Source organism: Entelurus aequoreus, linkage group LG23 (assembly GCF_033978785.1).
Source record: "Entelurus aequoreus isolate RoL-2023_Sb linkage group LG23, RoL_Eaeq_v1.1, whole genome shotgun sequence".
NCBI lineage: Eukaryota > Metazoa > Chordata > Actinopteri > Syngnathiformes > Syngnathidae > Entelurus > Entelurus aequoreus.
This window is the reverse complement of record NC_084753.1, coordinates 22,519,149-22,544,977: the sequence shown is the minus strand read 5'-3', so window position 1 is coordinate 22,544,977 and position 25,829 is coordinate 22,519,149. Positions and strand designations below refer to the sequence as shown.

Genomic DNA, 25,829 nt, shown 5'->3' with positions numbered 1-25,829 from the left:
GTCGATGTAATAGGCAAGGCAAGGCAAGGCAAATTTATTTATAGAGCACAACTCATACAAAAGGCAATTCAAAGTGCTTTACAGAAAATTACAAAAAAAATCCTAATTCAAGTTAAAATCATTAAATGTAAAAAAATTAAGTACCAATGATTGTCACACACACACGAGGTGTGACGAAATTATTCTCTGCATTTGACCCATCACCCTTGATCACCACCAATACAACAATCATAATTCAAATTTAAAGAAGAAAAGTGTAGCTTAAATACTTTAAGTTGTCATATGCACAATTAAGTAAAAGTGTTTTCAGCTTGGATGTTTACATTTCCAACCCTGAGGCCTGTCTCACATCTTCTGGAAGACTTTTCCAGGTTTTTGGAAAAGTTCAGTTCAGTTCAGTTCAGTTTCAGTTTATTTCGAACATGCATACAATACAATGTAATGCATCACATATTTCCAGTTGTTTCATAACAGCACGTCTTAAAAGGAGTAGGAAGAAGCTGAGTTTATTTAATCCTACCCCTTTTCATACCATAGCAATTTTATACTATTTCCTTGTTCTCTGTAACAGAACAGTGAACAAATAAATAATAATGAATAGCATACCATAGTAAGTAAACAAATATTAAATACATACATTATCTTTGTCTCAATAAAATAAAATAAAATAAAAACCCAAAACAAAAAAAACAAAGAAAGGTTTCAAGATATTCATCATAATTCTTGTTCTGTGTACTTTGTGAACACTTGTAGTTTGAACAGTCTCCTAAATTGAATCATATTGGTGCTTTCTTTCATTTCTTTGGTTAATCCATTCCATAATTTAATTCCAAATACTGATATGCTAAAGGTTTTAAGTGTTGTACGAGCATACAAATGTTTGAAATTACATTTTCCTCTAAGGTTATATTTCTCCTCTTTTGTTGAGAAGAATTATTGTATATTCTTAGGTAGCAGGTTATAGTTTGCTTTGTACATCATTTTAGCTGTTTGCAAATGCACCAAATCGTTGAATTTCAATATTTGTGATTCAATAAATAAAGGGCCGTGTAATGAGGTGGCGACTTGTCCAGGGTGTACCCCGCCTTCCGCCCGAATGCAGCTGAGATAGGCTCCAGCACCCCCCGCGACCCCAAAAGGGACAAGCGATAGAAAATGGATGGATGGATGGAAATAAAGGGTTTGTATGTTATCTATATCCAACATTAGTATTGTTCTAATTGATTTTTTTGTAACACCGTTAGTGAATGAAGCGCACATTTGTTTATGTTTCCCCATATTTCGGCACAATAACTCAGATATGGTAACACTAGTGAGCAGTAAAGAATATGAAGTGATTTTTGGTGCAGAACATGTTTTTCTGTGTTCATTATTGACGTGTTTCTTGCTACTTTATGTTGTATATTTTGTGTGTTTGAAAGTTATTTGATCGATACTACTGTGTGGAAGTGTGGGGGAACACATATAAGACTAACATAAAGTCATTGTATCAACTACAGAACTATAGAAGAGCTATAAGGATTATTCATAAAGCAGACTATCTAGAACACACTAACATATTATTTATTAATTCTGGTTTATTGAAACTACAGGAGCTAGTAAAGTTACTCATGTGTTATGTTCAAGGCTAAAAGTAAAACATTACCAGCAAATTTACAAAAAATGTTTGTCATCACTTCTGAGAATGAAGAGCATAGAAGAAAAGGTAATTTCAAATATCAGTATTCAAGGACAACTTTAAAACAAATGTGTATATTAGTGGTGGGGGTTAAACTACGTAATTCTCTTTACAATGAGATAAAAGATTGTAGGGATATATTCCAAAGGAAAAATATATAGAAAGACAGAACAATAAGATCATATGGACAGCCATAAGTGTCTACATTTTGCTTTATATTTATTACTTTACTTATTTTTTGTCTGGTTTTGTATTTGTTTTGTATCATCCCGTGAGGTGTATATTACTTTTTTTGTTCGGTTTGTACTTCATGAAGTTTTGCGCTTGTTGGTTTTTTGTGTGTTTTTTGTTTGTTTTCATTATATTTGGATGTATTTGTTTGATTTGTATGCCTGTGAATCTGGGCTATCCATTAAGTAAGACTACTTATTATGTTGAAGGGGGCAGGAAATATAAGATTTTCTTCATCCTGTTCCTTCTCAAGCATAGGTGTGTAAATGTGTTTAGTTGCTAAAGTTTAATTGTCTATTGATCAAAAATGCACATCAATGAAGGAGATAAATAACAAAATGAATGAAAATGAATGAATAGGCCATAAAATGTGATGGCCGTTTTGTTTTTCTTCGAAGTTCTAGTATTTACCAGTGATGTGTGCAACTTAGTAGATTGGTTAGGAGAGGCATGATTATGACCTCCTTCCTGCATCTCCCACGGCAACTGGAGGCAGGTCCAGGGGGGAGTTCAGGGGGGAGGAGCTAGTCCAGGTGGTCGAGCCTGGGTAAGAACGCCCCCGCCAAACTAACACACAAACACGCACACGCACACACTCACTCAAACGGGAAAGATCGACATTTCATGCCGGAATTCCCACTTTAGTGAATGAAAAACTAATGAATTTTTTTTTTAAACAGCTGGATCGTCCGTCTTCAACAATCTTTGTGCTTTGATCCGGACAACAAAAAGGGACTGTTTTTTGTTTGTTTGTTTGTTTGATAAAACATTTACGGTGAACGTGGAGCTATGTTTAGAAGAAGCAAGAGTAAAGTACTGGTGGATTCCGCGTCAGAAGAAGACGACATGTCCTGGCACTACCATCACTCTTACAAGGTATCGCACACCGACAATACTACTCAATTTTTCAGTTCCTCCAACAGGCTATTGTTCCTTTAGGCAAGTCTCTTTAAAGTTATTTTACTGTCATATTCCTAATTTAATCCAAAAAGCTAAAAACATACAACTTAATTGCTTACACACAGCCAAAAAGACAAAATAAGAAACAAACAAAAGACTGTTAATATAATATAAGTTTCAACTTGTCTTCCAAAGATGGCCGCTCTGAGTCGAAAAATATAATAAAAGCTTCTGTACTAGCAATTATTACCATTTCTGATTGTTTTTTGTTGCTGCATTGTTGGACGTACGGTGCATCCGGGAAGTATTCGCTGCGCTTCACATTCCACATTATTCCAAAATGGAATTATTACATTTTAGTCTTCAAAATGTTTTTTTTTACATTTTTTATGCCATCCATCAATTCATCTTCTTCCGCTTATCCGAGGTCAGGTCACGGGGGCAGTAGCCTAAGCAGGAAAGCCCAGACTTCCCTCTCCCCATCCACTTCGTCCAGCTCCTCCCGAAGCGTTCCCAGGCCAGCCGGGAAACATAGTCTTCATATTTAGTAATTTTTAGTCATTTTGCCAATTCATTAAAATAAACTGAAACATTACGTGAACACAAGTATTCCCAGCCTTGCCCAATACTTTGTTGATGCACCTTTGGCAGCAATTACAGCCTCAAGTGAAAACGATGCCACAAGCTTATAAGCAAATACCTATCTTTCGGCAGTTTCGCCCATTCCTCTTTGCAGCACCTCTGAAGGGTGGGATAGGAAGCATTGGTTTTAATCCAGGATGTCTCTGTACATTGCTGCATTCATCTTAGTCTAGTCAGGTAGGTGACCAAGAACCCGATGGTCCCTCTGTCAGAGCTACAGCATTCCTCCGTGGAGAGAGGATAACCTCACAGAAGGACAACCATATCTGCACCAATTCAGATGGTATAGGGGCCAGACGTAGTAAAAAGTTTTCCAAAATACACCTGAAGGACTCTCAGACAATGAAAAACAAAATTCTCTGGTATCTTGAGACAAAGATTGAACTCGTCGGTGTGAATGCCAGGCATCATGTTTGGAGGAAACCAGGCACCGCTCATCAACAGGCCAATTCCATTCCAACAGGGAAGCATGGTGGTGGCAGCATCATGCTACGGGGTTGTTTTGCAGCGGCAGGAACTGGAAGCCTAGTCAGGAAGAGATGAATGAAGCAATATAAAGAGACATCCTGGATGAAAACCAACACTTTCCATCCAACCTGATGGAGTTTGAGAGGTGCTGCAGAGAGTAATGGGTGAAAAGCTTGTGGCTTGTGGCTTCATAAGTATTCACAGCAAAGGCTGTGAATACTTACGTACATGTGATGTTTTATTTTTTTTATTTCTAATATTTTTTGCAATATTAAAAAAAAATAAAAAATTACATTGTCATTATGTTTTATTGTCTGTAGAATTTGGAGGATAAAAATGCCATTATACCGTTTTGGAATTAGGCTGTAACATATTGTAGAAAAAGTGAAGCGCTGGGAATACTTTACGGATGGTACAGTACTGTATAAATACACTGTACTGTATATCAGAGTCAGCTTTATTTACCAACTATGTTTGACACACAAGGAATTTGAATTGGTCTTTGTTCAATGTAAGAAATAAAGAAACAATGCAACAAATACAAGCGAGCGCAGTAAAGTGGCGGCCCTCTGCGGTGCCATCCTGGTATGAAAACATAAGGGAAACATCAAAGAACACAGAGGACATAAAAGACATTAAAAGCTGATTCAACCAGCTGCCTCTTCAGTGGGCCAATTTCTACATACAGCTACAAAGTAAAACACAATGAAAATGACCAATAAATTATACATACAGTATTGCGCACATACAATTGCACAGACAAACAACCAAACGAAACAAAAAACATTTCAACACCCATATACTGTACTGTACTGGCCTCCGCAGGGCTCCACGCCATTCTCTGCTGAGGTGGGGGACCGTGTGGCCAGAGAGGAACAGACCCAACAAAGCAAAGACTCAGACTACGGCCGCCCACCAGCCCCCGGCCAACGTCCAGTCTGCGCGGATGTGAGAGAATCCGTCTAGGGAGACCGATGTGTCTGATACATGCTCATTCAGCCAGGGCCCCACGAAACCCGTCCAACCCGACGCTTAACGCTAGCTCCGCAGCCCCGTCTCTTCTCGGGGCTCTCCATGCGGACTCTGGTGCGGCAGAGAGCCAGCAGCTGGTCTCCGATGCAACCATGGTCGTGGTTCCCTGAGGCAGATCCACAAGTTCACAAAAAAGCAGCGCAGAACTCACAAAGTGTCACCCTTCGCTGCGTAGTTCTGAAGAGGCTCGATCCAAAAGGGAAAGAACACATGAAAACAGGAGGGAAACATCAAACTTTCGTGACTTCTCCGATGCTTTTTTGTAAACTTCAGGATTTGCCTCCCGGGAGCCATTTGGCCATGGAGACCAGCTGCTGGGTCTCTGCCACACCAGAGTCCGTTTGGAGAGACTGGAAGAGATGCAGATGAAGAGACAGGGCTGCCGAGCTAGTGCTCAGCGCCAGGACGGACAAGCTTCATAGTGTCTTGGCTGAATGAGCAGGTATCAGACACCTTGGTCTCCTTGGATGTATCCTCGCTCATCCATGCGGACTGGACACTGGCCGAGAGTTAGTGGGCGGCCGAGGGTGGATTCGGCTCTCTTGGTTGCTTTGTTGGGTCTGCTCCTGTCTCTGGCCACCCCAGCAGACGATGGCGTGGAACACCGCAGAGGCCACCACAGTGTATATGTTTTTATTTTTTTGTTTTTTTGTTGTTTTACTTTTGTGGCTGTATGTAGAAGTGGCGGGTTGCATCAGCTATGCTCTTTTAATGTATTTAATGTCCTTTGTGTTTTTTGATGTTTCCCTCTTACACACATGTTTATGTGTGTTATGGCTATGAGGTTTTTTTCTTCATTGGCCTCAGTCCCGACCCCTTCTCCAGGGGCCCAGGCTTAGACTGAATTTTTTTTCTCACCTCCCCAGCGTTTACCCGTTTCTCACCTGTTTTGTTATGGGCGCCAGCCTTTTTTGTTATGGGTGCCGGAAGTTGGCAGACCCGTCAGCGATCCGGTTCTGTCTCCCTGTAATGTTTGTCTGATGTTTGAATGGGATTGTGCTGAAAATCTTCATTTCCCCTCAGGGATTATTCAAGTATTTCTGATTCTGATTTTGATTCTGAAGAACACAAATGAGGAAACACAAGAGCACCGAGCTCCTGCACCCCAGCAGCCACTACAGCAGCGCCATCTTAAGAGTTACTGTCGTCTAAATTACCTTTTTTGTTCCACATCGCTAACAGTGGCGTCTTTTTGCTTCCTCTTCGTTCACCGGGTTTGAAAGTTGCAGAAGGAGCGTATTTGTCTAGAAGTTGTTTACATTCAGATAAGACAAGCGCAAGAATTGCTTTCGTGGATGAGGCCATCTTGATTTCCGACTTCTTATCTGGAAGTCTTCCAACTTCCGAGGTAAATGAAACGCAGGCTACTACTTCCTGGTTCATGTAGTTGGCTGAAGACAACTAGACCGTATGATTTTTGAGTTCTAGGTTAAGGGTCACAACTAACATGGTCAGAAAGAGAAAATACGTTCTTCTACAAACTTGAATGTATGTTAGTTAGCAGACTATTTCCTGGTTCATGTAGTACAGTGTTTTCAACCACTGTGCCGCGGCACGTGTCATGAGATACCGTCTGGTGTGCCGTGGGAGATTATGTAATTTCACCTAATTGAGTTAAAAATATTTTTTGCACACAAGTAATTGTAATCCGTAAATAATGTGCCGTTGATGAGTGTCTGTACTGTTTAGAGCTCGGCAGAGTAATCATGTTATACTCTCCCATATCAGTAGGTGGCAGCAGGTAGCTAATTGCTTTGTAGACGTCGGGAACAGGAGGTAGCGTGCAGGTAAAAAGGTATCAAATGCTTAAACCAAAAATAGACAAAAGGTGAGTGCCCCTAAGAAAAGGCATTAAAGCTTAGGCATGGCTTTGCAAAACGAAACTAAAACACTGAACTGGCTGTAAAGTAAACAAAACACAAAATGCTGGACGACAGTAAATACTTACAGCGTGTGGAGCAGATATGGCGTCCACAAAGTACATCCGAACATGAAATCACAATCGACAATGTCCCCACAAAGAAGAAAAGCGTCCGCACAACTTAAATAGTCTTGATTGCGAAAACAAAGCAGGTGTGGAGAATAGCGCTCAACGAAGACATGAAACTGCAACAGGAAAATACCAACAAAATAGGAGCGCAAGACAAGGACTAAAACACTACACACAGAAAACTACCAAAAAACTCAAAATAATTCAAGGCGTGATGTGACAGGTCGTGACAGTAGACCTACTTTGAGACAAGAGCTATACTGAGGCATGCTTGGTGATGGTTTAAATTCATATCAAACAATTGCGAGAACTTTTTTAATGATTTCTGCTTGTGGTGTGCCTCAGAATTTTTTCAATGAAAAAAATGTGCCTTGGCTCAAAAAAGGTTGATAAACACTGATGTAGTAGGCTAAAGATGATTAGACCGCACCATTTCTGATTCTAGGGTAGGGGTCAACATGTCCTGTCACAACTTCAAATAGTCAGAAAGAGAAAATACAAAACAAATGTGAGTATATGGTTAGCATGCTACTTCCTGGTTCATTTAGCAGGCGCTAAAGACAACTAGACTGTACCATTTTGAGTTCTAGAATTCTGTCAAATGACCTTAAATCAGGGGATGTCAAACGTACGGCCCGAGGGCCGGACCAGGCCCGCAAACAGGTTTTATCCGGCCCGCGGGATGAGTTTGCTAAGTATAAAAATTAACCTGAATTTTTGAATGAAAAAAACAGCTGTTCTAAATGTGTCCACTAGATGTCACAATAGCATTTTTTTGTATCTTTGTAAATGATGCTACATATGTACAAAATAAACCACATGGTGTTAGTACAGTATCAGTCGAGGAAAATGATCAAACTACATAAATCACATATTGTAATTTGATTTTGATATAATTTTTTTATCTCGATAGATTGAAAATTAACACCAATGAGTTGACCGATGAACATCATCACATAATTTATTCAGAAAATATAAATAACTACAAATGAAGATAGAATACTATTAACCGCAACATGTAAGTGTAAAAAAACCCAACAACATTATGATGGGACGGTGTAGCGCAGTTGGGAAAGTGGCTGTGCCAGCAACCTGAGGGTTCCTGGTTCGATCCCCACCTTCTACCAACCTCGTCACGTCCGTTGTGTCCTTGAGCAAGACACTTCACCCTTGCTCCTGATGGGTCGTGGTTAGGGCCATCAGTGTGTGAATGTGTGTGTGAATGGGTGAATGTGGAAATAGTGTCAAGCGCTTTGAGTACCTTGAAGGTAGAAAAGCGCTATACAAGTATAACCCATTTAGATTTGTACATTTTCAGAATGTGCTTCTTCTATTTTTAATCAAAGAAAACAATCTGAAGTTGTCTTTATTTTTAAGTTATTGTGCCGTGATTTTACCAGTCCGGCCCACTTGGAAGTAGATTTTTCTCCATGTGGCCCCCGATCTAAAATGAGTTTGACACCCCTGCCTTAAATGGTCAGTGAGAGAAAATATTTTTTTTTAACAAAAGTAAATGTTAGAAGACTACTTCCTGGTTCATGGATGTTGTTAGAGAACAAGATTGTACCATTTTGAAATCTAGCGTTGGGGAAGTGTTGTCGCGACAAAATAACACAAAAACCAAACAAAAGTGCAAAAATTGTAAAATAAAGGAAAACACGTTTGTCTAAAAAAGGTGAAACATTCACAAAACATTGTTTATCTATCAGTTAGGGATGTAACGATAAACGGTACAATGATAAACTGCGGTAAACTCCTGACAGTTAGGAGTACTGTTTTAAATACAATTTTTTGTAAAATCGTGATTGATAACCACATAAACCTATGGCCGGTGACACTGCTCAAAAGGAAAGCAAGCTAGCATTAGCTCACTAGCTAGCTTGAATGCTAACATGGAGGCAACACATTAACATCTCTCCCCATTAAGAAACGACATACCCCAATATAAAAACATGTATAAACACATTACTGTCGAAGCAAATAAGATACTCAATTGTGCACATTGAACTTACAAGCTGTGCTATCTTAGATTAGAGTTTTACATATACTCAAAGGAATAATGACAACAGGAGGTGAACTCGCGTGAAGTCACATAAACCGAAATTAAACCGCCCAACTCCGTTTTATCTTTACAAAACGGAAAATAAAAAAATTTAAACCCTCAAATAAAAATAATATGGCTTTTAAAGACAGCAGATAAATATTTAGTGTTTATTCTGCCAATAAAGTATATTGTGTCTATTCATTTTATACATGTTTTTAAATAAAATTGGTTAAAATATTTCAGTGTGTGTATAAGTACTCTTTGAGCACATTCAATAATACTGTCATAATAACGATAACCGTGACAATTTTTGATTCTAGGGTAGGGGTCAAAAGGTCCTGTCACAATATCAAATAGTCAGAAAGAGAAAATACATTCTTCCAAGAAATGCGAATATATGTTAGCATGATACTTCCTGGTTCATTTAGTAGGCGCTAAAGACAACTAGACTGTACCATTTTGAGTTCTAGAGTACTGTCAAATGACCTTAAATGGTCAGCGAGAGAAAGTAAATTTTTGAACAAAAGTAAATGTTATGTCTATGTCTATGCATGATGACGTATGGGCGTGACGTCAGTAGTTAAACGGAAGTATTCGGACACCATTGAATCCAATACAAAAAAGCTCTGTTTTCATCTCAAAATTCCACAGTATTCTGGACATCTGTGTTGGTGAATCTTTTGCAATTTGTTTAATAAACAATGAAGACTGCAAAGAAGAGCGTTGTAGGTGGGATCGGTGTATTAGCTGCTGGCTGTAGCAACACAACCAGGAGGACTTTGACTTTGATAGTAGACGCGCTAGCCGACGCTAGCTGTCGACCGCACGGATGATCGGGTGAAGTCCTTCGTCCTTCCGTCGATCGCTGGAACGCAGGTGAGCACGGGTGTTGATGAGCAGATGAGGGCTGGCTGGCGTAGGTGGAGCGCTAATGTTTTTATCATAGCTCTGTGAGGTCCCGTTGCTAAGTTAGCTTCAATGGCGTCGTTAGCAACAGCATTGTTAAGCTTCGCCAAGCTGGAAAGCATTAACCGTGTAATTACAGGTCCATGGTTTCAGAATCAGAATCAGAATAGTTTTATTGCCATTGTATGAGAACGGGTTCACAAAGTAGGAATTTTTCTTGGTGCAATCGTGCAACATAAAACACATATAACACATATTTGGTAATAAAAAGAGCTGTGACTGAGCTATCAGATCATGTTATAGACTTAGAAGGAATTCAGGGAATTCAAGGAGCTACTGTTAGGAGTTATTGTTCATTTGCCTGATGGCCGAGGGGAAAAAACTGTTCAGGTGGCGGGAGGTGTGGGTCTGGATGGACCGTAGTCTCCTGCCTGAGGGGAGAGGGGAGAATAGTTTGTGTCCAGGGTGAGAAGAGTCAGCTGTGATCCGACCCACACGCCTCCTGGTCCTGGAGGAGAACAAGTCCTGGAGGGATGGGAGCCTGCAGCCAATCACCTTCTCAGCAGCATGTACGATGCGCTGCATACTATGCTTATCCTGGACTGTGGCGCCGGGGAACCACACTGTGATGGAGGAGGTCAGGATGGACTCTATGATGGCTGAGTAAAACTGCACCAGCAACTCGGTTGGCACCTTAAGTTTCCTCAGCTGCCGCAGGAAGTACATCCTCTGCTGCGCCTTCTTGATGAGGGAGCTGATGGTCGGCTCCCACTTGAGGTCTTGGGTGATGGGGGTGCCCAAGAAACGGAAGGAGTCCACAATGGGGACGGGGTGGAAGAGTCAATTAGGGTGAGGGGGGATGGTGGGGCTGTGACTTTCCTGAAGTCAATGATCATCTCCACTGTTTTCTGGGCGTTCAGCTCCAGGTTGTTGAGGCTGCACCAGGACGTCAGCCGGTCCACCTCTCTCCTGTAGGCGGACTCATCGCCATTCGAGATGAGCCCGATGAGAGTGGTGTCATCCGCAAACTTGAGCAGTATTACGAATTGGTGACTGGAGGTGCAGCAGTTTGTATACAGGGAGAAGAGCCAGGGGGAGACTACACAGCCCTGAGGAGTACCAGTGTTCGTGGTTCGACTGTCCGAGACAATCTTCCCCAGCCGCACGTGCTGTCTTCGGTCTGTCAGGAAGTCATTGATCCAACTGCAGAGGGAGTCGGGCACGCTGAGCTGGTAGAGCTTGTCTCGTAGCAGTCCAGGGAGAATGGTGTTGAAGGCAGAGCTGAAGTCCACAAACAGGATCCTAGCGTAGGTTCCTGGGGAGTCCAGATGCTCCAGGATGAAGTGGAGGTTTAATAGTATTGTTGATTTTCTGTCTATCCTTCCAGTCAGGGGTTTATTTCTTTTGTTTCTATCTGTATTTAAGCACGATGCTATCACGTTAGCTCCGTAGCTAAAGTGCTTCACCGATGTATTGTCGTGGAGATAAAAGTCCCTGTGAATGTCCATTTCGCGTTCTCGACTCTCATTTTCAAGAGGATGTAGTATCCGAGGTGGTTTAAAATACAAATCTGTGATTCACAATAGAAAAGGGAGAAAGTGTGGAATCCAATGAGCCAGCTTGTACCTAAGTTACGGTCAGAGCGAAAAAAGATACGTCCTGCACTGCACTCTAATCCTTCACTCTCACTTTCCTCATCCACGAATCTTTCATCCTGGCTCAAATTAATGGGGTAATCGTCGCTTTCTCGGTCCCAATCGCTCTCGCTGCATTGTAAACAATGGGTAAATGTAAGGAGTCCTTCAGCCTGTGACGTCACGCTACTTCCGGTACAGGCAAGGCTTTTTTTATCAGCGACCAAAAGTTGCGAACTTTATCGTCGATGTTCTCTACTAAATCCTTTCAGCAAAAATATGGCAATATCGCGAAATGATCAAGTATGACACATAGAATGGATCTGCTATCCCCGTTTGAATAAAAACATTTAATTTCAGTAGGCCTTTAACATGATACTTCCTGGTTCATTTAGTAGGTGCTAAAGACAACTAGACTGTACCATTTGGAGTTCTAGAGCAGTGGTCCCCAATCTTTTTGCGGTCAACGCTTGAAAATTTGTCCCACCGACCGGGTGTGGGGGGGAGGGGGTGTTATGGTATTTTTTTATTTTTTTTTATTTTTTTTTTTGTCATAAAGAAATACAATCATGTGTGCTTACGGACTGTATCCCTGCAGACTGTATTGATCTATACTGATATATAATATATATATTGTGTTTTTTATGTTAAATTCATTTTTTAAAAAATTTAAAAAAATGTATTTTATTTTATTTTTTCTTGTGCGGCCCGGTACCAATCGGTCCACGGACCGGTACCGGGCCGCGGCCCGGTGGTTGGGGACCACTGTTCTAGAGTACTGTCAAATGGCCTTAAATGGTCAGCGAGAGAAAATACATTTTTGAACAAAAGTAAATGTTAGAAGACTACTTCCTAGTTCATGGATGTTGTTAGAGAACAAGGTTGTACCATTTTGAAATCTAGCGTTGGGGAAGGGTTGTTATAAATAAATGATAAATGGGTTATACTTGTATAGCGCTTTTCTACCTTCAAGGTACTCAAAGCGCTTTGACAGTATTTCCACATTCACCCATTCACACACATTCACACACTGATGGCGGGAGCTGCCATGCAAGGCGCTAACCAGCACCCATCAGGAGCAAGGGTGAAGTGCCTTGCCCAAGGACACAACGGACATGACTAGGATGGTAGAAGGTGGGGATTGAACCCCAGTAACCAGCAACCCTCCGATTGCTGGCGCGGCCACTCTACCAACTTCGCCACGCCGTCCCCTTCACCCCCTCCTGTGTGTGGTTACCATGCTGACGTGTCTGTCGATGTTCAAGATGCGCTTGTTGGAGCCCTCCTCGTACAGTTTGGACAAGACCAGCTTCTCCAAGCCAAACACTTTACAGCGGATCCCGATGGCTGCGACAAAATAACACAAAAACCGAACAAAAGTGCAAAAATTTAAAAATAAAGGAAACTCCTGACAGTTAGTATTACTGTTTTAGATTAAATTGTTTCTAAAATCGTGATTAATAACCACACTTTGATAAGCCACTGACACTGCTCGAAAGGAAAGCAAGCTAGCGTTAGCTCGCTAGCTAGCTTGAATGCTAACATGGAGACGAGACATTAACGTCTCTCCCCATTAAGAAACGACATACCCCAATATAAAAACGTGTATAAACACATTACTGTCGGAGCAACTAAGATACTCAATTATGGACATTGAATTTACAAGCTGTGCTCTCTTAGATTAGAGAGTTTTACATATACTCAAAGGTATAATGACAACAGGAGGTGAAGACACATAAACCGAAATTAAACCGATCTTTTTCATTTAAAAAACACTAAAACCTTTACAAAACGGAAGATAAACATATTTAAACCCTCAAATAAAGACAGCAGAATAATATTTAATGGTTATTCTGCCAAGAAAGTATATTGTGTCTATTATATACATGTTTTTAAATAAAATTGGTTAAAATAATTCAGTGTGTGTATAAGTACTCTGAGCAAATTCAACAATACTGTCATAATAATGATAACCGTGACAAATAACCGTGATATGAAATGTTCATATTGTTACCTGATCAATATTGTATTAGTTAGCAGGCTACTTCCTGCTTCATGGTGAACAGGACTGTGCCATTTTGGAATGTGATGCAGAGAGAAGGGTTCCATTGGGATCTAGACTTTAATAAAATAATAAATTATTCAAAGATAGGTGTAGAATTTGTTCACGTTCATTAGCAAGCTACTTCCTGGTGCACAGAGCATAACATACGAATGCAGTACAGTTCATGTATTCTGATTTTTAACAAAACTTACAGGGTTCTTAATCATTTGTGGAAATCTGCCCATCACCGTCAAGACAGTTAATAAGGTTAGCACATATTTATGACTTGTTTTTGTGATAATAAGTGAGCCATTTGGGTGAATCAACACTGTTCGAGAGTCAAAGGGAATCAGGTGAGGATTAGCGTGTGAGGTCTGAAACACGCCGCATCAGCACGAGTCAGTCAGCAGCTGGTCGAGGTGTCATGGGGGTCAATAGGGCAACCATGATCACACACTCAATATTTTAACTACTTTTGCAAGTAAACTGTTACAAACTGGTAAAGTTGTGTTGGATTAATGATAAATCCGAGCTGTTAAGAAGTGGGCTCCAGGGGCCATTTTTGGCCCTTGATCTGTTCTGAAAATTATATTAATTAATTATTATAATGTATACTAGAAGAGGCAATTCCTGGAGGAATTGCGTGTGAATGCTCCAATGCTGAGGTTGAACTGAAATCCTGGAATTTTTTTAGAATTGTTGAAGTAGAGCACACAATTCCTGAACACGCTGAATATTTTGAAGTTGGAACAGTTTGAATCAGATGAAAAATGTGGTAGTTGTGGAACTTCAAAGAATGTCCCATTGATTTAAATGGGAATTTCCCCAAAATTTGGGAATTTCGGGAAAAGCGGGATTTTTTTTTTAAATGGTAAAAAACCTTGAATGGTCTGAATGAGTTGAAATGGTTGGTGTTGATATTTTTCAAATCGGTCGAGAAATGCTAAAGTAGTAACATGTTGAATTGAGAAATGGTATTAAGGAATTCCTGGAATTTCGGGAAAACCGGGAATTTTTAAGAGGAATGTTTTGACGGTGGAACGGTTGAAGTGAGTTGAAAAATGTGGGAGGAGTAGTCGCCAGAAAAAACGGTGGAAATAGGGCTTTGAAAACCAGGAATTATGGAAAATCCTGGGATTTTTTTGAACTTGGAAAAAAAGTAGTTTGAATTTCCAGAATGGTGAAATGTGTTGAAGGTGGAATGGTTTGAATTGGTTGAAAAATGTGGAAATGGTGGAAGTTTGAAAAGTGGCCAATTCATTTTGAATGGGAAAAATGTCCTGGAAAACCTGGAATTCTGTGAAATCTGGGAATTTTTCGAATTTGTTAAGGGAAAGCCCGCTATTCCCGAATAGTCTGAACAGTTTGGAGTTGGAACGGTATGAATCGAATGAAAAATGTGGGAGGTAGAGCGCGCCAAGATCTGGAGAAGATGAAGAAATTGTTGAATAATAAATAGATTGATTTTGGTGTAGAAAACCATATGTAAGCATTCACACAATTAAGATATATTAATTAATTATTATAAGGTATATTAGATATAACAGTAAGAACTATTTGCAGTGTCTCCTATACCACAAAAGCTAAGGTGTTTTTTCAAATAGTTTAGCATATTGTAATGTACATTATGTTGGTTTTAGCATATTCAGTACATAATCCCATCAAAACTCGTCATCAAGCTCAAGGACCTGGGCTTGAACTCAACCCTCTGTCAGTGGGTCCTGGATTTCCTGACAGGCAGACCACAAGTGGTGAGAGCAGGGAACTGCACCTCATCAACCATCATCGTCAACACCGGTGCCCACCAGGGCTGCGTTCTGATCCCCCTCCTCTATTCACTCTACACACATGACTGTGGCTAAAAACACCACCAACTCCATTGTGAAATTTGCTGACGACACAGCTGCGGTGGGCCTGATCTCCGGTAACTACCTGAGTGAAGTGAAGAACCTGGCACTATGGTGTCAGGAGAACCACCTCGCCCTGAACGTCAGCAAGACCAAGGAGATCATAGTGGATTTTAGGATACGGGGGGAAAGGAACTACAGTCCACTCAGCATAGACCAGCCGGTCGAGAGAGTGACCAACTTCAAATACCTCGGAGTGACAATAACAGAAGACCTGTCCTGGACCACACACATAGACAACGTGGTGAAAAAGGCACAACAGCGTCTCTACTTCCTCAGAAGACTCAGGAAGTTCAAACTAAACCATAAGATCCTCAGAAACTTCTACTCATGCACAACAGAGAGTGTCATGACTGGAAACATCACCTCCTGGTTTGGGAATAGCACCGCACACGACCGCAACAGACTGCAGAGAGTGGCCAGATCAGCCGAGCACATCATCGGAGGTGTGCTCCCAACCATCTGCAACATCTACACCAGGCGGTGTAGATCCAAGGCCAAGAGGATAGTGAGGGACTCTAGCCACACAAGCAAATGCCTCTTCTCACTGCTGTAGTCAGGCAAGCGCTACCGGAGTCTCATGGCCAACACGGAGAGACTCAGGAGGAGCTTCTATCCCCAAGCCATCAGACTGCTCAACTGCACCGCTGATTAACACTTACTGTTCACAATTGCACAAAACCGCACGCACAAGAATCACTTTACTTACCACTGTAATTACCGGACTACAATACTCTTCATTCAATGACTGTAAATAATGTAAAAACAAGAGTATAAAGAACTCATACTGTTCCATTACCTTTGTTCATACTACTGTCACTACTAAACTGCCAAAAGAACTGTAGACACCTTAATATTTATTACTTCCTATACTGTATATACTGTGTATACTGTATATACTGTTATACTATTTGACATTGCACTGGTACTGAATGTGACTACTGTACTTTTACTTGTACTGATACTTCTACCATAACTACTGGGACTTATTGTGCAACTTATTGTCTTGTAATTTATGTACATCAGAGCTATTGAAATTGTTGTATTTTTTGTATTTAGTGTATTAGATTCAGCAACTAGTGTTGGATCCCACTGTACGCAATATCTGAAGAGCATGGAAAAAAGCATTTCACTGTGGTGTATTCTGCATGTGACGAATAAAACCCTTGAACCTTGAACCTTGAAAATATATCAAAGTAAGCCCCTTGCATTCTTTCCTTTTTCAGTATAAGACCCTTGTTGAAAAAAGATTGGACACCCCAGGTTTAAATGATAATAATAATCGACACCATCTTCCAGTATTTTTTTATCTGTTGTTATGTTAAAATGTAACCCCGACTTGCTTTATTGCTTACCCTCGGAACTGGAATTCTGCCTTCAAGCAAATGCCGTGTGGATTTATTTGGCTCCTGGTGTGGGATCAGAGCAGGACTTCCAATTCTAAATTCCCAGGAGAAGACATTAGGGAGGTCTCCCTGAGGAGACATAGCAGTGAAGTCAGTCCAAGGGGTTGGAGGTTGTATCATGTAATAATAAACCTTAGTGTAGACAGTCAAGATGGCCGCAGCTGATTAAGGATACTATCATGGCAAAGATTTGAAAAAATATATTATTGCTATGATGTACTAGAATAAAGCAGGAAAACACCAAGTGACTGTCTTTTTAGAGCTTATTTATATGTCTATACTGTACAGTATATTTCTCGATAGAAATTCGGAAGGTTAAGAATTTGACCAACCTCTAATTTGTGGGGATTTCCAAACAAATGTTCCCATTAAAAATAAGAATAGCCCCTTCCAGTCTCAAACCATGGCTATATTAAAGGGGAACTGCACTTTTTTAAAAAAAATTTGCCTGTCGTTCACAACCATTATGAAAGTCATGAAGACGGATGTTTTTTTTTTAATGCATTCTAAATATTAAATAAACGTAAATAAAAGTCTGCTTACAGTGGAGTCAATGGGAGCTCCACTATTCCGCCCATAAAATCAGATTAACAACCATTCAAAAAACGTCAACAATACTCAATTTTCATTTCGTTATTAACCAAGTATTGGTAAAATTGTTATTAAAGTGCTAACGCAGACAAACTATTTATAGCGGCAGCTGATTATTTTCACCTGCCTCTAATTAGTGTTTGGGACGCTCACATGCTCACATGCTTATCAGAGAGCTAATTATTCCTGCCTTTCGCCACACTCTGGCTGGCTGTTTTTTCTGTTACGCTTGGGTGGGCGCATGGTTATTGTGCGGATCGTTTTTCCAAGATACAGACGGAAGTCCGGAGGCAGCGTGCAGGTAGGACAATGATTTATTATCATAAATCAGGCAAGAAAACAAGAATACCGGAAAAGCGTGCCGATAGCATGAGAAGCTATGGTAAACTTAGCACAGGAACAATAATACGAATCATGGATAACAAACGTAATGTGCATGAAGCAAACAAAACAGCTAGCCCTAGTGTGGCGAAAGGCAGGAATAATTAGCTCTCTGATAAGTGCCCGGGAGCATTTGAGCGTCCCAAACACTAATTAGAGGCAGGTGAAAATAATCAGCACCCATGGCAACCAAGAAACACAAACCCAGGGGTGCTGAAACGGAACTAAAGAGTCTTAGGACCTGTTTATATTAAGCTGGATAACTCCTTAAATGAATAATTATTTAGCCTAAGCCCTGTGTCAGCCACACTAAACCATCGTTTAAGGTTCCCCTCCTCGGATAAGTGCGCCGTGTATTTCTTGAATCTCCGGCTCTTAGCTTTGTATGGACTCATCGATCGTTTACGAAATGAGTTCGGAGAGGAAGTGACGGCAGAAAGGCCGCGCCCCACACAGGAAGTGACGTCAGAAAGAACGCGCCACAGCCAGCTTCATAACAAGCGGCATTGTAATGCGCGATTGCAGCTATTTCGGATACAACACATCTCAGACGGCAACATTGCAGTTGAGCGACGGTTTTGGATAAGGCCTGGAAGAACGTCAGCCTGGTGGGATATGTTTGTCAACGAGTGTGTTGTGCCACAGGAGCGGCAAGATAACTTTTGAATGTCCAGGTCAGCTGTGATTCTACTTAGCGAAAAACTTTGTCCATTTGTCGGAGGGGAGACAACGAGAATGTGGGCTCCCGTGAACGAGGGAGTACTACGAAAAACAGCGAATGCATTTGGACTTGCAGAGCAGACTATCAGTTATTGTTTGCGATGTATGTCGAGCGATTACTCAACGTCTAGTTTTGTACTCCATAACTATTGTGAAGCCATGAAGTAGTTGCGGCCGTCAAGTACAACCGCCAATTTCAGCCTACAAGCACAGTGTCCTGGCCAGATATCTAGATCCGTAGATCGATTGTTGTAAAATGTTCCTTATCACATTGTTTACTTTCACACGTCCATTAAAGATATGATTAATGTATCAGGTGTGATTCACTACAATAGGGCTAGTCTAACAGCTGCTAATGGTGAGGCAAGCAAGGTTTAATGTTAAAAGAAATGTGGCAATAGGCTACATTGAAACACAGGGTAAAAATACACTTCCAGGTCAGACGCGCGCATTTTTTTTCGCGCATGCATGCTAGGTTGCGTTGCGCCGGCGGATGGATGGGGTCTTAAACGGTGGCATTGTGTGTGTGTGTGTGTGGACAAGGATAAGGTTAGGTGGGATATAGCCTGGATAACCTTAGCTGGCATTAGTGTAGAAGGGGCCTTAAACTAAAACAAAACATGATTTGGGCAACGAATCATCACAATTGAGTGGGCCCCAGGCCCATCTGTAGTGAAAAAGTTGGGCCCCGAGGTCAAAAGGGTTAAGCACCCCTTGTTTAGTGTTTTTCATAATTACCATTATTCTCTGCGTAATTTCAAAGGATCACTTGACTATGTATGATTCGGGCTGATATTGTATTCGATCAATATTGCTATCGGCTAATACGCATTTTGATATCGTAAGGGAGAAAGTTGTATCGGAAGCCCCCTACAAATAAGTTAACCACTGTTAATAGTAAATAAAAAACAATGTAAAACCCTCAGCTTTAACCTTTTTTATGACCTCTCATTGTGAGGTCAGTAATAGGAATAGTATGACCAGACATATTTGACAAAAACCGTCGAGTGAAGCACAATGGGAACCAAAATAGCTCTTCCTTGTGGAACGGACTGCTGCCATAGGCTCCAGCACCTTCATCCATTCCTACATTGCCCTTTCTGTTACAGGAAAGGCACACACTCCTTACATCTCTAGTGTGTGTTTGTGCTATTTATGTTAACTGACGTGTGTGTGTGTGTGTTTCAGGACAAAGACATAGAAGGAGAGGAAGAGGAGGAGGAAGCTGTCACAGCAGTATCCAAGGTAAACAACGCACAACTTCACCACGAGCTGGAGGTAACGCAGACGCACTATCTATCCCCCAGTCTCGCAGTTTGTACTCAACTCACAATCTTCCCCGCCAGGATTTATCTTTTGACACACTCGTGCACACAACATGGTCATGATGTCTGACTAAACAAAAGAGGCGATCTTATCTCACTGGAGAAACATCCATCAATTGGTTTTGTTTTTAACGTGAAATCGGTGGTGTACAAACATTGTCCACTAAGGGACAAAGGCATACAGGTGTCTTATCTTGTGGAATTGCTTTGTTTATCATTATTTTCCCGCCTGTACTTTGTTCGCATTTTAGAGGGAATTAACATGCATGGAAACTCACCAATTTTTGCAAGCGCGTCCGGTCTGGTGTAAAAATGTATATTATTGGGGTCCCAAACACGACCCTCTACCGCCCCTTTGAAAAGTATAAAAAATTAGCCCCTGCCACCAGTTTCACGTATCCTTAAAAAAATCGCTAGGGACGTTTATCATGATAAGATGCACGTTATAATCTCAAGAACCCATATTTGAAAACAAAGAGGAAAGTGGCCATCAATCATTTTTAGGCCAAAAACAGGAATTGTACTTTAACAAACTCCTCCTAGGGACTTTGACCAAATGAACCGTGATTAAAATGGCAGCTACTAGACCAAACCGGGGAAAATTAAGGCCCGGGGGCATTAAGCTTGTAAATCTGGCCCACCAGACATTCCCCCCAATTTTTTTTAGATCTTTATGGTGGAAACTGTAGTTGCCATTATGATGTGCAGTGATGTTTTCAAACTACCGTAAGTCTTGAACTATACAAAGTATTTCAATAGTTGGAATCTGCGCTTTTGCATGATGTACTAGTTACTATGGTAATCTAAGTCACAGCAGCTCAGACGAGGCACCAAGCAGTGTGGGTGGGGAGCGTTTCCACAGAGAGTGGCCAGCCTGAATTGCGAGTGTCAGGGAGACAGACGCGGAAGGAGAATTTTACAACAAAGTTCTAAAGCTTAGTGATATATCAGATATATCAGATTGTAGGTGGGTTTATTTTTTACCCTTCGCGTTCATATTTCGCTGTGTTTGTTGCATTTTTATTGCGTTTTTGCTTGATTGTAAAATATGTCAATCAAGAGGGGGTGTGACGTTCATATGCTGTCAATATTTAGTATTTTATCGTTCGCAGTTAATATTGTAATTCCCACATTCTTTATTTTCATGTACATTCTGGGTGTCTCATTCAGTAAAAAAAAAATTCCATTCCGTTTTTTAAGGCGGTCTGTCATAACGTTTTTAGCTTTCAATCAGACATTATTGTGAGGTTTTGTAATAATGGTCCTAAAAATAATACCCAAGTACACATACTGTACAACAGATTTTCACAGCTTATATATATATATATATATATATATATATATATATATATATATATATATATATATATATATATATATATATATATATATATATATATATACACACACAATATATATATATACACACAATATATATATATACATACACAAACATACACATACATACATACAAACACACACATACATATATATATATATATATATCATCATCATCATCATTGGCGATCACTCGAAGCGAGTATGATAGTCCTCCCGTTGGTGAGTCTGGTCATCTGTGGGTCCTCAGGTGGCTGTAGAGGCCAATCCGTGATCCACAGACTCTATTGCAGTGGGGGCATATGTGCGTGATTGTCGTGGTAGTAGTGGTGGTTGTGGTGGTGGTCTGAGGAGCTGTTTTGGTAGTGGATCTCTCCTTTCTTTGTTGCCTCTTGGTTTCCGCGGCACGGTGGAGGTCATTTTCTAATTGTGCTGTGCCTTCATGGACCATCCTGCTCCACAAAACCCTCTGGTGGGCATCATCCTCCCAGGTGTTGAGGTTGAAGCAGCATTTCCTCAGGTGGATTTTGAGGTTATCTTTATACCGCTTCTTCTGCCCCCCTTGGGTGCGTTGTCCTTCCGTCAGTTGTCCGTACAACATCTGTTTTGGAAGGCGACTGTCTGGCATGCGAATTACATGGCCTGTCCATCGCAGCTGGTGCCGAATGACAGTCGTAGTGATGCTGGGCATGTTAGCTTCCTTCAGAACACTAATGTTGGTACGCCTATCTTCCCAGCTGATCCTGAGGATCTTGCGGAGACATCGCTGGTGGTACTGCTCCAGAGCCTTCAGGTGTCTGCTGTAGGTGGTCCAACTATCAGCCCCGTAGAGCAGAGTGGGCAGAACTACAGCTTTATATACGAGAAGCTTGATGTTGGTCTGGATGACCCGATTCTCGAAAACTATTTTCTTGAGCTTAGCAAAAGCTGCGCTGGCACAACCTATGCGGTGGTGGATCTCGGCATCGATGACAGCTCTCGTTGAAAGAAGACTGCCAAGATAAGCGAAATGCTCCACGTTTTCCAAGATGTTGTTGTCCACATAAATTGTGGGGGGTTGGTAGGGTGTGTCAGGGGCCGGTTGGTACAGGATCTGAGTCTTCTTTATGTTGATGTCAAGTCCCAGGAGTCGGTACGCTCTGGCAAAAGCATCCATGATGTTCTGGAGGTCCAGCTCAGAATGAGCAACAAGAGCATTGTCATCTGCGTACTGAAGCTCTGTAATGGAGGATATAAGCACCTTGCTTTTTGCCCTGAACCTACTCAGGTTGAAGAGCCCGCCGTCTGTCCGGTATATGAACTGGACTCCCTCAGGCAGGTTTTGACTGGTGAGGTGAAGTATGGCTGAGATGAAGATAGCAAACAGGGTTGGTGCGATGATGCAGCCCTGCTTGACACCAGTGTCAACTTTGAAGGGAGCAGTTTCAGAGCCGCCATTTCCAACTACCACATATATATACAGTATATACACACAATATATATATATATACATACACAAACATACACATACATACATACATACACATACATACATACACACACACATATATATATATATATATATATATATATATATATATATATATATATATATATATATATATGTATACACTCATATATATATATAAAATGTGTGTGTATATATACATACAGTATATATATGTGTATATATATATATGTATATATATATATATATATATATATATATATATATATATATATATGTATATATGTATGTGTATGTATATATATGTGTATGTGTGTATGTATGTATGTGTGTATATATATATATATATATATATATATATATATATATATATATATATATATATATATATATATATATATATATATATATATATATATATATATATATATATATATATATATTTATATATATATGTATGTGTATGTATGTATGTGTATGTATATGTATGTATGTATGTATGTATGTATGTATGTATGTATGTATGCATAGATAGATAGATATACCGGCCCCCAGACACATTTTTCTCTCTAAATTTGGCCCCCCGAGTCAAAATAATTGCCCAGGCCTGTATTAGACAAATGGGCAATGATGAATTGCATCTGTATTTTGCCTACGTCATAAAATGTGGGCGTGGCATGGCGCCATACTTTGATCTGATGGTTTGCCATAACATTTTCAACATTTGTAACTCTGCTCCACAGTATCAGATCTTATTCACTATGGGTTTAAATGATGATGATGCCACCTTGAAATTCTAGATGGGTCTGTACCTATTCGTACCCATTCGTAGTGGCGTAGCCTGTCAGAAAAAAAACTGCTCCTCGCCATTAACAATCAAACTGTCTTTACTTGACTTTAAAAGATCAGATCTCTTTAGAGACTGATATAAGGCTTTAAACGGGAACTGCATATTTTTGGGGGAATTTTGCCTATGGTTCACAATCATTATGACAGACAAGAACACATATGTTTTTTTGTTTTTTTAGGATTTTAAAAATAATAAAAAATGCTTGAAAGATGCGGCTAATGGGAGTCACCGTTTTAGCCTTCAAAGCCCTCTAAAGCAATGTTTTGTATAAACACTGCAAGTCTATATATAATGTAGAACAAACACGTTCATACCAATTTGTAATATGTTCAATATTTACCGTATTTTGATCATTTACTCCTTTCCGGGTCTAATGTGTATTCCTACTTCTGAAATCAAACAGATGAGTGTGTAGTAATCATGGCAGAATTGGTAACAAGACGACTATTTTTGAACATATGAGGATTCACAACTTTAAATTTTTGAATCCGAATATACTGAGGATGAACTACTGCTTATCGAAGCGAGCACAAAGGAAGAGTGAGACGTTGGAGCAGACGGAAGTTGATAGAGTGAAGTGAAAGCGACTCAGAAGCGGCAAATGTGGAATTTGGAGACAAGCTATTTCGACATAAATGCCATGCTTACCAAAAATCAACAGGAAACTTCCCCGGCCAGCTGGACCAGACGAACAACTGTCCATCGAGTAAGTCACTATAATACCGACCATGATACACGCAGCACGTCATGCGTGTTATTACAACTACAGTACATATGCTCTCTGGCTAGCTCAGCTGTGTACAAACAAAACATGAAATGTGGTCTGATACTTTACAAATACTGTAATATGATTGTTCATGTCAGTACAGATTAGTGTCTTATCGAAGTGTTGAGCATTACAAATTAAAACGTGTTTCGTGCTGACGTAGAAGCTAGCTTATCTCTTGCCGTAGTTAGCTTTTATGGCTAATACCAAAGCATGCTGATATGATACAATACGCTAGAAAAAGAGTTCCTCAGTGTTTGCTCTTACTATAACAATGTTGATACAGTCTGGTTATTATACAGGCTACAAAACGTAAATGAAGTATTGTTGACAGTTTTTGAATGCATTTTTAAAGTGATTTATAGGTAGAATTCATTGCTCCCATTAGCTGTATTGCTAGTTACCTAGAACGAGACGATTTTTACATGTTGGACTGCAAAAGAAAAAAACAACCTTTGTCTTCTTGTCTCTCATAATGATTGTGAAAGATAGGCAAAATTCCAAAAAAAGAGCAGTTCCCCTTTAAGGTCATGACTAAGACATTGGTAGGATAAAGTATTATTTTCATCTAATATTGGAATGTGCATAATAACAGCGACATGTGACATGCAGTACCATAAATGCTGGTAAAATCAGCTTTCTTTTTTTAATGCAGTCTGAATCGATCGACAAGTGTGCAGGTGTATCTAATGTTGTGGCCGGGGGAATCTACAGCATGGTGATGAATTGTATTTATTTGTATTTATTTATTATTTATTAATTTATTTATTTATTTGTATTTTATTTATTTATTTGTATTTTATTATTTGGGGACGGCGTGGCGAAGTTGGTAGAGTGGCCGTGCCAGCAATCGGAGGGTTGCTGGTTACTGGGGTTCAATCCCCACCTTCTACCATCCTAGTCACGTCCGTTGTGTCCTTGGGCAAGACACTTCACCCTTGCTCCTGATGGGTGCTGGTTAGCGCCTTGCATGGCAGCTCCCGCCATCAGTGTGTGAATGTGTGTGTGAATGTGGAAATACTGTCAAAGCGCTTTGAGTACCTTGAAGGTAGAAAAGTGCTATACAAGTATAACCCATTTATCATTTATCATTATTTATCATTTATTTTTTAACGTGTCTGAAGAAAAAATAGCGGTGATCACTTCTAGATATATATTTAAATGTACATTTTCAAAATATAAATGATCATACTTTTCCAGAAAGTGGAGCGTGGTTTTATTTGCTAATTGGGAACGCTTCCAAAAACGAACATCTTGTAGACAAATTCAAAAAACGGGTTATAAATGTGACTCTGAAGCAAAATGTACACCAAAGCATATTCAATACATTTTATCTGCACAACAAGGAAGTGTTTTAAATGTAGATAAAAAAAATCATCATAGGTCTACTTTAAAATCTGTAACCGGTTAAACTGTCTACGTATCAACTTGGTGTTGACATACAATAATATTCTGATGCGGGCCATGTTTCATTTGTTTTTTACAATATTAAGCGGTACGGTAAAATATACAAAATAAAAAGTTGCCGG

General features: G+C 40.2%; 1 protein-coding gene across 4 annotated transcripts in view; it reads left to right on the top strand.

Moving 5' to 3' along the window:
- si:ch211-225h24.2 (uncharacterized protein LOC564539 homolog) overlaps positions 1–25,829 on the top strand; it is a 74,020-nt gene that overhangs the window by 6,296 nt on the left and 41,895 nt on the right. For 2 of the 4 annotated variants that reach the window (XR_009824232.1, XM_062034669.1), the window contains exons 1-2: positions 2,489–2,785; positions 19,763–19,819. Coding sequence is in view for 3 of the 4 variants with exons in the window: in XM_062034669.1 (XP_061890653.1) it covers positions 2,699–2,785; positions 19,763–19,819 (144 nt within the window). In the remaining variant the exon portion in view is untranslated. Of the gene's footprint in view, positions 1–2,428; positions 2,457–2,488; positions 2,786–19,762; positions 19,820–25,829 lie in introns of those variants that run through there. The other 2 variants (XM_062034672.1, XM_062034670.1) reach the window with 2 other exon arrangements.